Source organism: Amphiprion ocellaris, chromosome 11, assembly GCF_022539595.1.
Source record: "Amphiprion ocellaris isolate individual 3 ecotype Okinawa chromosome 11, ASM2253959v1, whole genome shotgun sequence".
In the NCBI taxonomy this organism is placed as follows: Eukaryota; Metazoa; Chordata; class Actinopteri; family Pomacentridae; genus Amphiprion; species Amphiprion ocellaris.
Window position 1 is genome coordinate 36,077,466 of NC_072776.1, and position 14,560 is coordinate 36,092,025.

The window sequence follows — 14,560 nt, forward strand, 5'->3', positions numbered from 1 at the left end:
ATTGTTTATCTGTTGTTAATTTGATTGCTGTTTTATCTGTTTTGGGCATTTTATAATAATTTTTCTAATATTTTTGTTGAAATTCTATTTTCATTAATTTGATTTATACTTTGTGCACTTTTTGTTAGTATCTTTAATTAATAAGTAATTGTGGATATTTTCTGTATTATTGTTTTTGATATTTTATTAATTTTTTTTGACATTTCCTGGCATTTTATTTGTTTTCATACTGTTATTGGATTTGTTGCTATTTTTCTAAACATTTGGTTGATATTTTTTTGATTCTAACATATTTGTTTTTGCTATTCATTTCATTTACTATCAGAAAGTCAGAATATGAAGCAATGTCAAAGCATTTTAGTATATTGTAAAGTATTTTCAGTAAAGCATAAACGTTACAGTAAATTAAATTACAAAAACAATGTTGTCAAAAAACAGTAGTATTTTATGGAAAATATCATAATATAGTTTGTCCTCAAAAATTTTTTCTTCCCCTCCTCAGCTGCACTTCGCTAAAAGTTAAAAAATGTTCCAAAAATAATCTTCAACAGTATATCATCAGAAACACTGTGGTGCAGTGAGTCTTGAAAGCATCATACTGTAGAACATCTTCTCTTCTCCAACATTAACGTTTTTACAGCGTAGTTTAACTTTTTTATTTCATAAACAGCTCATCTGTTTGTCTTTAAAGAGCAGCAAGAGTGGCTTTTATAAATGTTCTGTTCTAAAAAGTGTCGTCTAGCAGTAAAAACACGAAGTACCTCAAAGCTGTACTCAGGTGTCAGTGAAGGCAGTAAATGTACTTCATCATAAACTCCACCACAGACTCAGGAAACACACTGAGGACATGTGTAGTGCTGAAATCATGCTTTAATAAATCAGTAATACATCAAACTCGAGGAGGATGAAATATGGTTCTATGTCAACAGATCAATAAATCAAAGTGCAGCGTGAAACAGAGCTGCTTCTCTCTCTGTCCAGAGCAGGTGGCGTCGCTGTGGCTGAAGAAGCTCTGACTAACAGCTGGAAGGACTAAAAGCTACAAACACTCACACTCAAACAACACGTTGCTAACTATCCTCCGAGAGACGGCGCTGCTTCTGCACAGCAGAGCCGGCATCGGCTTTCTGTTCGTTCATGGCCAGGAGATGTTTCGTTTTGAGAAGCCGATCTGGCCGTGCTGCGCCAGAAGCAGCGCTCTTTGTTAAATGATCTAAGCGCTGAGAGTGCAGGCCGCTTGCACTCTGAGCCGGTCATCAAATCACGGTGGTACGACACAGTCAGTCTGAGCACAAGGCCGTTCATGCTGCTTACATGAGGGTGATGCAAACAGCACTCAGGGTCTTACACTCATGGTACAACTCATAGGAAAGTGTAATATCGCACGCAGATGCGCGTCCAAAACAACAACATTGTCTTTCTGTTTGCGGTTCATAACGTCAGCAGGGAGCCTCTCTACCTGCTGAGGCAATCTTAAGACTTCAACTTATCGTTGAGGCACAGAGTTTAGTTTCTCAGTCTAACAGGGTATTCGTTCCTGCTGGAACTTTCTCCTGTTAGACTGCAGTTGTTCTTTTGTTTCTGTTAATATTATTGTCATAAATAACAATGCATACATTTCCCATAACCGGTAAATTCGGCTATATACATTATGTACATGTCACAGAAAAGTGGTTCAATAATCCTAAGTCATAATTGTCCAATATGGCACATTTTATAACAACTTTAGACTTTAGTCTAGTTTGGCATAAATTAATGTCAAGTTTGGTACAAAAATAGTTTATATTTACAAGAACAGAAATCCAGATCTTTATCCAGTAGATTATTGTTGCTCATTCACTAAATAAAAAAGTTCTGGATGAGGGAAAGGGGGCATAGAAATTAACTTTTTTTCCCCCTTTTTTACATGGACCGAATGTGAACGTTGACGGTTGCAGAGTCGGAGCCGAACTCGTTGGACAGTCGGAGGGTGTAAGCTCCGGCGTCAGCCTCCTTCACCGCACAGATCAGGAGGGTGGACAGGTCGGTCGAGTTCTCCACATGGTACCGCTCGTCCCCGTTGGGAAGGGTTCGACCCGAACGGAGCCACTGGACGGAGGGGGCAGGGTCTCCAGAGAACACCCCCGCCACGGTCAGGGACTTCCCTGGCTCGGCGCTGATGTCCTGCGGAAGAGCTTCGATCTTTGGTGGAGAACCTGTCAGTGGAGAGAGCAGCCAGTGAGGACCTTCTAACGTAGACAAGAGTCTGTCAGCTTCAGTTTGTCTCTTTCACATCAACGGTTTTATTTTTGAGACTTTTCTGAGGATGGTTCCAGAAATCTGTCACAAATCCAAGCAGGTAGTTGGAAAACAGTCCCAGCTTGTAAAATTAGACAAAAATCTGCTTAACGGACTGATTGAGAGTCTTCAAACCAGCACTGTTATAAACATCAGAACAAATGTCTCAGATGTCCGCTGATGATCACAGGCAGATCAAACTGAGGAAAACAAACAACAAAACACTCTCCCAGTGAAGCTATCTTCACCACCTTTACTCACAGAGAGTCTCCACTCATTCAGGCCACCTCTGGTTCCCTCAGTGTAAGTTCACCTTCAGTTAACTGTTCAGTGCAGCTCACCTCTTTTAACCCTGGTGGTCAGAGTCCTCAGCGAGGAGGAGGAGGCCTCAGCATGCGACAGTGTAGACATTTCCATCATTTGGCTGCTGGAGCTCATAGAAACCACTGACTTAGCCATCATGGCAGACATGCTAGTCGCAGACATGCTCTCAAACGAATGCTCAGCAGCAGAGCGTGAGCTGCTGCTGTAACTGCTGGCCTGCATGGAAGCTGCTTCCATACGAACTGACGAGGCCACCAAACCTCCGTGCATGCTCGCAGCGTCAGTAGAAGCTCTTTTTTCCACAACAGTCATTTTTGTTGATTCTTCAACAAGAGCTGTGAGAATGTAAATGACAAGCACACAGCTCACATGACTGGATGAAGTACTGCAGACAGTCTGCAGATGGTGGAAGCCTTGGATTTACACTCAAAAGTCTGAATGTTTAATTAAATTTAAAATGTTGGCTTTGGTGCAATCCAAGTATCATTATTCATCACAAAGTTTAGTATTCAAGCCATCAAACCTACAGTGATTAGAAGTACAGCTGTTACTTACTGAGGACGTTGAGGGATGATGTCGCAGAGCACTGTCCAAACTGGTTTTTGGCTTTTATTGTGTATTTCCCGCTGTCTGCAACCGTGGCTTCACATATCTCCAAAGTGTAAACGTTCTTAGAGCGGCTCAGTCTGATGTTTGATGTGACAGATATCTAGAGAGAGAGACAGGACTGTGTTAAGCCAGCTACACAGGATTTCATTGGGTGGTGGCTTCCAGATAGTATTTTGTCCTAATTACAAAGCTACTAACCATCATGTTGTCTTTTAGCCACTCCACTTCAGGAGAAGGCTCTCCTGCTACTTCACATGTGAACTTAACATTTTGTCCCTCGTCCACGTTCTGGGACCGGGGCTGCACCAAAAAGTGTGGTGCGTCTGAACGCTTGGCCGTGACTGTGGTGTTGAACTGACATCTGACGAGGCCTCGCGATGTTTGAGCCTGACACGTGATGATCCCCTGATCGTGCTGGCTGACAGACCTGATGGTCAAAGTCAGGTCGTTTCCAGAAACTCCGTATCTGAACTGCTCTGAGTTTGCCACTTTCACTCCGTTCAGGATCCATCTGACGTTGGAGGCCTCTGGGATGTTGGCCTTCAGAGTCAGAGACTGGCCCTCTGTGACGGACATCTGGCTGTGGGAGGACTTTACCTCCTTCAAAGAGGACGACACTTCCTCAAGAACTGTTTCCTTTTTAATGATGTCCTCACAGACTGTTATTTTGGAGCTCTTTGAGGCTGGAACAGAAAGAAATGTAAAGTTTATTGGAGGGAACAGTTGCAGCTGCAGGGTGATGGATGATTATGTCTGGGGCTGAACGATGCAGAAAAATCATATGCTACATGAGTCATGATTCTACCGGGAATGGTAACTTGTGCTTTTCTTTTCACAAAAAAATATATAAGATAAGGTGAGATAAGCCTTTATTATTACCACAACAGGGAAATTTGCAGTATTGCAACAGCAGAGAGGATTGTGCAAAAACGATGATGTGATTTTTTGATAGTCTGTACCAAACATGTCCCCCATGTCTGGAGAATGTGATTTATCAGCCTAGGACTCTATCTAGCACCACATTTATAGTGGTATGTTGTGACTCATGAACAAGGTAAGGACATTTCCTTACTTACCTCGTACGGTGACAGTGCAGGTCGTCGATGCTGCTCCAGCAGAATTGGAAGCAGTGCACTTGTAGACCCCACTATCAGAGACCTCAGATTCATAGATCTCAAGATATGCAGAGCCAGAATCCTCAAATATTTCGTACTTCCCACCCTGAGAGAGAACCTGTCAAACAGGAAAATATGATTCAATCATTACACAATGAATTTGTGATGTTGGCACAACTCTTTTCCCTGTTAACTGAAAATGAGCAGTGAAATTATTTGAATATGTTACCTTTCCGTCTTTCATCCATGAGACTGCAGGTTTGGGCTCTCCTGTCAGCTTCACTGACAATTTTACAATCGAGTCGGAAGCTGCAGCGACGTCGCTCAGTAGAGCAGAGAAAGACGGCTTCTTGTTTGGTGGCTTTGTTGGAGAAATCACTCGTTCCCTCTCAGATGGAGTTGGGGATTTGGGAGTAGGAGACTTTGGTGTTGGGGACTTCGGTGTCGGGGACTTTGGGGAGACTGGAGACTTGACTCTCTGTGGAGATTTGATTGGCTCAGGAGACTTGGGAAGAGGGGATTTAGCCTCGGGAGAGGTGACTCTAGTTGTGGAGACCACTTTGTCCTTTGACTCAGACTTCCGGATCTTCAGCGTGAAATGGGCTTCTTGTTTGCCTCCAGCGTTTTCCACAAGTAGACTGTAGCTGCCTTCATCCGACACCTCTACAGCTGAGATCTCGAAGGAGGAGTTGTACTGAGTAGAGACGATGTGGTGGCGAGCGGAGGGACCAACAGCAGCACCTTCATGCAGCCAGGTGATAGCTGGTGCCGGTTCTCCATCTACATCACAGTCAAACCTGGCATTGTCTCCCTCCTCCACTGTCAATGACTGTGGTTTGGTCAGGATTTTGGCGGGAACATTGGGTTTCTCCCTCAGCTTTTCAACAACAGTGGTGGTCTCTTTAACTGTTTCAGTTTCCTTCACCGTTGTTTTGGAGGAGGACATGTGGTACACCTCTGTTCTGGTCATCTCGGGCAGATGGGCAGACGGAGGCTCCTCATCTTTGCGGAGTGAAGAGAAGGCGGCATACTCTTCTCCTGCTACATCCAATGTGGCATAGTCAGAAGTCTCTCCTTTGGCATTCCTGCAGACCACACGGTAAGTTCCGGAGTCTTCAGTCACACATCTGATGATCTGGAGAGTCAGAACTCCGCTGATGTTGGTCATGTGGTATTTGCTGCTCTGGTGAATCTCTTTTCCGTTGTGGAACCACTTGACGTCTGGCTCAGGTTTGGCCTGGATGTTCAGGGTGAACCTAGTGTTGGAGCCGTAGGGCACACGGTGAGATCGCATCCTGATGGTGATACGAGGGGCGTGATCAAGGCTAAAGGGAGTCTGTGTAACCACCTCCACCTTCCTCTCCACAGATCTTCTCTCTGATCTCAGAGCCTGCTTTCTCTCTTCGTACCTGGACATGAAGTCGACTTTAGGAAAGCTGACGTCTGTCTTTGCAGCTTTCTCTGGGGTTGGAGACCTCCTCCTTACAGGTTCAGGCGTTGGGAGCTTCTTGATTGGTTTAGGAATATATTCTGAGGTGAAAGTCGTTAGGTGTTCAGACTCCATGGCCTCAGAGACTGTTGAAATGGTAACAGTTGTTTCCTTTCTTGAGGCTCGGGTCTTGTCTTCAAACTCCATGCGTTTCAGTTCACTCTTGTAAGAAGAGATTCTCTGGGCGGTGGTGTGAGGACGCAGCAGCTCCTGATCTTCTCTTTCTTCATACACCCTCTGCTTCTGTCTCGGAGGTTTGTATGTGGCTTTGTCGTGACGCTGGCGGAGGTCAACAAAGCTTGGGCCAGCCTCATATTTAGATGGAATTCGGTAGGAGTCATACCTGTGGACTTCTTCTCCCTCTTCATCATCGCTATAGACTCTTCTTGGAGAAGAAGGACGCAGTGCAGACAGCTCAAAGCGAACTGGGCTGAGGCTTGGTGGAGAGGCAGAGTAACCAAGCTCCAGCTCCTCCTCCAGACGCAGCCTCTCCTCCTCAGTTCTCTTCATGGACAAGTACTCATCCACCGGCAGCAGCAGCTCTTCATCTGACAAGTCACCCAGGGACCTCCTCCTGATCCTGTGGTAAGCCTCCATCTCAGGGGAAGGTGTACGATGCCTTGCAGGCCTCACTGTCTCTAAGTCATCTTGGGTCATGGATGAGATCCGCCATTTGGGCTTGTACTGGTCCTTGATCCTGATGGGCACCTCATAAAACTGCTCCCACCTGGAGAGGCGGATACGCTTCATCCTCTTCTGCTTGATTTTGTCCATCGGCTCAGGGAACTCATACTGGTCCCGCAGCTTCTTGTACCATTTCATGTCAGAGAGTGGTTTAAAGTGTTTTATTTCCACATCCTCCTCCAGAACAGCAGGGTTAATGACACGAGGCGTGGGGACGACGTAGGGCATACGCAGCCTTTTCTCATCGGCCCTCTTCTTCCTCTCCTCCTGTTCTTTCTGGATCTCGGCCTCAGTCTTCTCGCCCTTCTTAGTGGTGACAGCAGGTTTGAACATGGTGGCTGCCTCTCTTACAGCCTGTACTGCTGCAGGTGGCAGAGGCATAACAACAGTTCCAGACAAAATCTGAGACAGCCTCACCTTCTTATCTAACTCCTCTTTTCCAGCGGCCTTTTCCTTCTCCTTTTCACTGGTCTCAATATCCTTCTTTACGTGGGCAACACGCTCCACCTTGAGCGTGGCCTGGCAGCTTGCAGATCCAGCAGAGTTGGTAGCAGTAACTCTGTAAACACCAGAGTCCTCGGGGAGAGTGTCTCTCACATGAAGGATGAAGTAGTCCAGCCCCTCGTGGATGACCTCGATGGAGGGTCCAAAGGCTAAAGGAGTGCCATCCTTCTCCCACTTCAACGTGGGATGGCCAGATACTCTGATCTCAAAACGCACATTTTGGCCCTCTTTGCACTCAACGTTAGCGAGAAGGCGTTTAAACATGGGCCTCAGAGTGAGATCTGCTGGTTTAGGTCGAGGAACAACGGTGAGACGAGCCTTGCAGCTGTCATCACCGTACCTGTTACGAGCCACAACGCTGTACTCAGCATCATCCTCATTGTCTAGGTTGTGGATAATCAGCTGGTACAAACCTTTGTCGCTAATGAAAGTGTATTTTCTGTCATCATGTCCAGGGATGAGCTTTTGTCCAGACTTATGCCAGATGACACGAGGCTCAGGGTGAACGGTGATGGTGACACCAAAACGCACATCCTCACCAATGTACGCTGTGCGGTTGATCAGAGGCAGGGTGAACTCTGGCGGCTTCTGCAGCATTCTGGCAGTGTCTACTCTGCGCTTTGTTTTCTTCACCACTCGGGTGGTGAAGAAGTCACGGTATGATCTAACAGTGTTGACAAACAGCTCTGCATAAGCACTGTCCTCACCGTACTCATTCACAACCTTGCACCTGTATGTTCCATCGTCTGTTCTTGTAACCTTGTTGACAGTGATTACAGCCAGACCATCCTCATACTCAATTTCATATTTGTCACCAGCTTCAAGTTGCCTGACGCCACAGTACCACGTAACCTCAGTGGTGCTGTCATAATTGTCGATGTTGCAGATGAACTTCACACTGTCCCCGTCATTCACCATAGCGTGGCTAATCTGACCTGCAAGAGGGCCGTGTTCAAACGGAGCAATCTTCACCTTGGCAACGAAGACGCCACGCTGTGATCTGATGGAACCGCCACTGGCCACACGGGCAGCAGATACAACAGTGCTCCACTCTTTTTTCAGCATTGTCTGGTAGTATCTCTTATGCCTTCCAGATGGAATTGATCTGGCGCTGAGCTCCTCAGTAGGCTTGGTGAGCCAAGGATGTGCCAGAGCCTCAGCTGCTTTCATACGGTGCTTACGTTCTTTTGTCATGAGACGGTCGGTGAAGTCCAATGCTTCCACACTGACCTGCTTGAAGGACTCATCATCGTAGCTGTAGGCTGCATTGGAGATGTTGTCGATCATCTGTTGGTTGGTTTCAGCTGTGAATGGATTGAGTCCACTGAGCAGCACATAGGCAAGGACACCAACTGACCACATGTCAGTGACTGTGCTCACCATGTCACACTGGTGGATCTCAGGGGCAGCGTACTCTGCAGTAGTGTACTGAACCTTGATCTGGTCCCCAGGAGTCAGGTGTCTGGACTGTCCAAGCTCAATAATTTTCACATTAGAGCTGCTTCTGGTGGTGTACACGATGTTCTCAGGCCTGATATCAAAGTGTCCATAGCTCTCAGCATGAAGGAACTCAAGAGCTGAGCAGATCTGCCTGATGTAGTTTACAATCTCACGCTCATTCAGCTCAAACTCAGCTGTGTTGAGGCGCTCGAAGATGTCAACACCAGAGATGAAGTCATAGATCATCACAAGTTCCTCAGGGCTGTCGAAGGACTCATGGAGAAGGAGGAAGTTTGTGTGTTTGGCCAGATTCAGTGTTGCAATTTCCTTCTTGACAATTGCCTGATCAGCACCTCTCACTTTGACAAATTTAGCCATATATGTCTTCTCAGAGCTGGTTTCAACACAGCGATGGACAATACCAAACTGACCTCTACCTAGCTCTTCTGCAATGGAGTATTTGTTGTGCAGATTCTTGGCATCACCGTGTGGAGCCTTGCCCTTGGGAACACGTCCAGTATCGTCCACCTCTCTGTCATAGAGCAGGACTCTAGACTTGTCCTCTTTGGTCATGACAGGTCCACTGGACTCAGATGGGGCACTCTGTCCAAACTTGTTCTCAGCAATAACTCTGAACTGATAGCTTGTTCCTCCGAACAGGTTGATAACAGTGTAGCGGGTGTCACGGGACTGTGCAACACGTTGCCACCTCTCAGCTGTGGTAGGGCACTTCTCAATAATGTAGCTGACGACCTTGCTGCCACCATCATTGGCTGGGGCCACCCAGTTCAGAGTGACCGAGTCTCTGGAGATGTCACTAGCTTTAACACCACGTGGAGGATCAGGCACATCAGCTACATCTAGCTCAACTGTTTGCTGGTCAATGCCAAATCTGTTCTTGGCACAAACGATGTAGAAACCAGCATCCTTCTTCTCAACACCGTTGGGGAACACCAACGAGGTGAATGATCTGGTGACGATGACTTGGTAGTGGCCATTGCTGTCAATGAGATCTTGCCCCTTCTGCCATGTGATGACAGGATCTGGTTTGCCGCCGAATGGAATCTTGATGTTGACCACCTCTCCACGCAGGGCGGGGATGGCTTCCTTGTCCTTCAGGGTCTTTGGCAGGTTGATCTTGGCAGGGACTAGAAATGCAAGTATAAGTACAGTGTAAGACTGAAGTATTAAAAATATAACTGTCATATTTGTTTGAATTTAAAAGTTAGTTTATGCAGACATTGGTTTTGATAGAGAGACTAAGTATTTGCAAGCTTACTTTCAACATCCAGGGACACTGTAGCACAGATGGAGCCTCCCTGGTTGGTGGCCCTAATCTGGTAAACAGTAGAGTCTTCCTCATCTGCCTCAGTGATGACCAGCTGGTGGTAACCTCCCTTAAACTCCTGGATCTTGATTTTCTTTCCATCAGAGTGGATCTCCTTTCCTCGCCTGAACCATTTAATCACAGGCTTGGGCTGTCCAAGGATCTTGCAGACGAGCGTAGCATTGCTCTTATACTTGACACTCATGTTTCTCAGCTCCTCCTTGAAGGCTGGAGCACGGACGTCTACAGCTGTAGCCGGAATGATGGGTGCAGTCTCCTCGCTGTACTCACTTTGTCCTCCAAGGTTCTCGCAGTTAACACGGAAGATGTACTCAACGCCCTCTGTCAGATGCTTGACAGAGAACACTGTCTGTTTGATTTCATCAGTGGTCACAGGAGTCCATTCAGTCCATTCCTTCTTGTCCTTCTTGTGCTTCTTCTCAAGACAGTAGCTCTTGATCTTAGATCCACCGTCACTGAGTGGAGGCTTCCAGGAAACCACGCAGGAGTCCTTGGTAATTCCAGAAACAACTGGTGACAGAGGTGGTGATGGCTTCTCTGTAGACAGGAACGTGTAAACACAAAAACACTGTCAGTACTTTTACACAGTGTACCTAGATATTTCTTTACTTATGAATGGATCTTTCTCAACATTGTCAGTACTTATGAAACACAACTGAAGACTTTGTCAAACTTACCCAGCTGGCTCTTGATGAGGATGGGGGATGTGAGCTCCAGTGGCTCACTGTTGCCATAGCGATTCTGGGCATAGACACGGAAGAAGTATCCAGCACTGTCGATGAGGTTGGGCACACGGCAAGATGTGCCATTGATGGATGATGATACCAGTTCCCACTCGGTGCCCTCCTTGTCTTCGCGCTTCTCCACAATGTAGTTGGTGATCATGCAGCCACCGTCGTCCTTCGGAGGCTTCCAGCTGATGATCACTGAGTTCTTTAGGAGAGCATCCAGGATGATGGGACCCTGAGGCATGTCTGGTTTGTCTGTGAGAGAAGTATAAAATGTTTCATTTACAAATCTGATGATACTACCTTTACAGGTGTGCGCATTGTTGCACTTGCTGCAGGTAATATATAGCAACATACCATAGATCTCAACACTGAAGGCAGTGTCTGCCCTGCCAAAGTGGTTGTGCAGTCTGATCCTGTATTTGCCTCCATGGACTCTGCGCTGCACATTCTTAAGGACAAGATGCGTGTAGTGCTCAGTGGTCTCAATGCTAATGTCGTCCGAGTTCTCCAGGGTCTTTGCCCCATGCAGCCACATGATCTTGGGCTCAGGGCGGCCAATGTAGACAACGTGGATGCGTAGAGTAGTTCCCAAGCCGGCGTAGTAGGTTTCTTTCAGTGGGTAGTCGGGGTGGAAGGATGGAGCAGCCTCCAACACCAGAGTGCCTGTAGTTTCGGCTTCTCCTGCATCATTGATGGCCTTGCAGGTATATTCTCCCTCATCCTCCTGCTGGTCAGTCATGATAGACAGGGAGTGGTTGCGGCCATCAGAGCTCATCTCGTACTTGCGAGACTCGACAACCTCCTTGCCAGCATGATACCACTTAATATTGGGGACAGGTCTGCCAATAATCTGGCACTTCATCACACCGGGCTGACCAAGCTTAACAGTTACTTCATCCATTTCCTTTCTCAGGCTTGGTTTAGTTTCAACTGTAGGTATAAAACCAGAATGTATATTCATGAAACACATATAGGGTATTATGTTGGTGAAATCACTCTGGGAAAAAAAGTCTGCAAGTAATCGTCACACAGAGTATTTCAGTGTACTTACCACTGAGTTTGGTCTTGATGCAAGTGGCAGTCCTACGAGGTCTGCTCATTCCCGTCTCATTCTCAGCAAACACTCTAAACTCGTACTCTGTAGCCTCGGCCAGTCCAGGCATGGTAAACTCCTTTTCCTTCAACCGCTGCTTGTTACACTTCTTCCAGGAGCTCTCGATGGACTTTCTGTACTCCATCCAGTAGCCCAGGACCTCTTTTCCACCATCGCACTCTGGAGCTTGCCAGCGAATTGTGATGTAGTTGTTCATCACAGTCACAATGTCAATCTCCCCTGGTTGGCTGGGCTTGTCTGAAAGGACAAAGGCAAAATAAAGAAATGTTCGGTGTGTTTAACAGTCATTTTTTGACTGAAACAATAAACAGTGTATATTTTTTGACTATTTTTGTCTGTAAAATTGAATAAGAGTTTCCATTCCAACCTAGTTGGTGAGGTTTTACTTTGATTTACTGTGAGAAAGTATTGACATTTGGTGGTACTATGTGCATTAAAATATCATCAATAGGGGACTTTCGGTGGCGCCATGTTCGTATAGGATGCAAAAGTTTGAGCTCTGCTGATTAACCAACTTATCAAATGACATTTGAACAAAACTCGGCAATAAACATGCCCAACAACACCGCAAAGACGAGCTCCGGAGACAGACTCTCCAGATACCAGTTTAGAAACAAAGAAGGGGACGAAAAATTGCCGGAAACAACTGAAGCTAACAAGCCTGCTAAGCCGGGCGCAGCTAGCGCTAGCAAATATACTGAACATGCTGCTAAAACCATGGAGGAGATGCTGCAAGTCATCGTCCAATCGAACCGAGAAATACAGGGGGACATTCTCCAGATGAGGATGGATGTAAAGGAATTCAAAGGCCAATCCCAGGAATCATTCATGCAACTTGAAACATCAGTTGAAGGTTTAAGTGCACAACTAACAAAGTTAGAAAAGAGGGTTGTTGACGCAGAGGAGCGTATAACAGTTACAGAGGAGACCACAGCGGCTCACGGAAAAGCCATCGGCTTCCTCCTGCAGCGTGAGACGGAACTTGTGGAATGATGTGAGGATCTTCAGAACCGGGAGAGAAGACAAAACTTAAGGCTGTATCAGGTTCCTGAAGGAAGCAAGGGAAGAGACACGGTGACCTTCATCAAAAAGCTACTGCCGACGGTGCTGACTGATCTACCGCTAAAAGAAGATGACATCAGGATTGACCGGGCGCACAGAGCGCTTATGCCGAAACCGAAAGAAAATGACCCCCCTCGCTCCATCGTGATTAGATTTGCGGACTACACGGTGAAGGAACAGATCCTCCAACAAGCTTGGAAACTGCGCACAGTGAAGATGGGTGAGAGGCAGATCTACTTTGATAATGATTACTCACCTGAGCTGCAGAGGAAACGCACCCAGGTCAGATACGTTGTTAAACAGCTGAAGCAGAAAAGTATTAAAGTGAAGTGCTTGTATCCAGCACGATTAAGGATGTCGGTGGGCTCCGAGGAAATAACTTTCCAGACGGTAATGGATGCAGCGCCGGTGCTTCAGGACCTGAACATGCAGTTCCGAGTTGATGAGTGGGACAAAGTGGAGCGAGAGTTGGCCAGACACAGGTGGGAGAGACGGGACGCCAACCAAGGTGGTCGGAACATGTTTACGAAAAAAGACTGCAGGTTTTTCTTTCCTTGAAATGACTGGGCAGATTATACAAAAATAAGGTGTTTTTTGGTTATTTTGTTTAACTTAGATAACTATGAACAGCTCTGGATAATTTTATGTTAGGTTAAAGCTAAATGTTCCTATTACCCTCCTATTATAGTTGTGTTGTGGGTTTTATATGAATCTATAGATACATAGATATACATATGTACATAATATGTGTGCATGTGTATATGTATACATATATACATGTTTTTATTATTATTACTATTATTTATATTTTGCCGAGTCCAGAATGTAATAACAGCATATTAGTTGGTCGTTTTGGTTTGTGGCATCAGCTGCAGTGGACTCAATATGAGTGATTTACACTCAGCCATCATAGGGCCGCAGCAATATACCCGATGGAGCGGGACTGCTGCACAATGTGACATCCACCACCCTCCGCCCGGTTCCACATGGGAACTGGTCACTTTTGGAGGTAGGCCAGTTGAGGACTTGGAAGACAGTTTGGTATGTTTGATTCCTGATGTTCTTTATCGGGAAATGTTCAGTGTTTCTGTTCTGTTTTGTGTTACTTCCTTGACAACTAATAGGACTTTTATAACAGGTGATGAAGCATATGGCATTTATGAGATGAATACAAAGCATTATGACAGTAAGGATTAAAAGTAGTGTTATATGGATGGTTTGACTGTGGTTAGCTACAACATAAAGGGTGTGGGAAGTCCAGTTAAAAGAAAGAAAATACTCAATCAACTTAAAGCTTTACAATGTTCAGTTGCAATGTCACAAGAGACACATCTGTCTGAGGCAGAACACCTGAAATTAAGGAGGGACTGGGTAGAACAAATATATAGTGCATCTCATGAAGGAGGGAGGAAAAGCGGAGTTGCTATCTTAATCAGAAGGAATGTTTTTTTTAACAGTGAAAAAGTACTGAAAGACAAGGAAGGCAGATATGTCATGGTGATAGGTACGATTGGGGAAAACAGATTTACATTCTTGAATTTGTATGCACCAAATGAGGACTGTCCAGATTTTTTTTTAAGAAAATAGCTTCCGAATTGGCAGATGAAGGGGAGGGAATCATAGTGGTTGGGGGGGGATTATAACTGTGTACTAAATTCAAATATAGACCGACTACCTGCTGAAAAGGGACCTCGAACCAGAAAATCAGTTACTGTCCTGGGAATGATGGACGGATTGGGCTTGACCGATGTATGGCGATATCATCATCCCAGAGACAGAGACTACACATATAGGTCCCATGTTCATGGGAGTTACTCCCGACTGGATATGTTTCTTGTGTCAAAGGCTGATGTACATAGAGTG

At 45.9% G+C, this 14,560-nt stretch overlaps 1 protein-coding gene across 1 annotated transcript in view; it reads right to left on the minus strand.

Annotated features, from left to right (window-relative positions):
• Positions 1-852: 852 nt before the first annotated feature.
• The window catches only part of ttn.1 (titin, tandem duplicate 1), a 198,399-nt gene continuing 184,691 nt past the window's right edge, over positions 853-14,560 (minus strand). The window contains exons 238-247 of the mRNA XM_055015241.1: positions 11,573-11,872; positions 10,876-11,451; positions 10,468-10,773; positions 9,722-10,327; positions 4,555-9,590; positions 4,287-4,443; positions 3,409-3,893; positions 3,157-3,310; positions 2,619-2,936; positions 853-2,195 (exon numbers count right to left, since the gene is read on the minus strand). Coding sequence (XP_054871216.1) covers positions 1,903-2,195; positions 2,619-2,936; positions 3,157-3,310; positions 3,409-3,893; positions 4,287-4,443; positions 4,555-9,590; positions 9,722-10,327; positions 10,468-10,773; positions 10,876-11,451; positions 11,573-11,872 — 8,231 coding nt within the window. The 3' untranslated portion in view covers positions 853-1,902. The remainder of the gene's footprint in view (positions 2,196-2,618; positions 2,937-3,156; positions 3,311-3,408; positions 3,894-4,286; positions 4,444-4,554; positions 9,591-9,721; positions 10,328-10,467; positions 10,774-10,875; positions 11,452-11,572; positions 11,873-14,560) is intronic.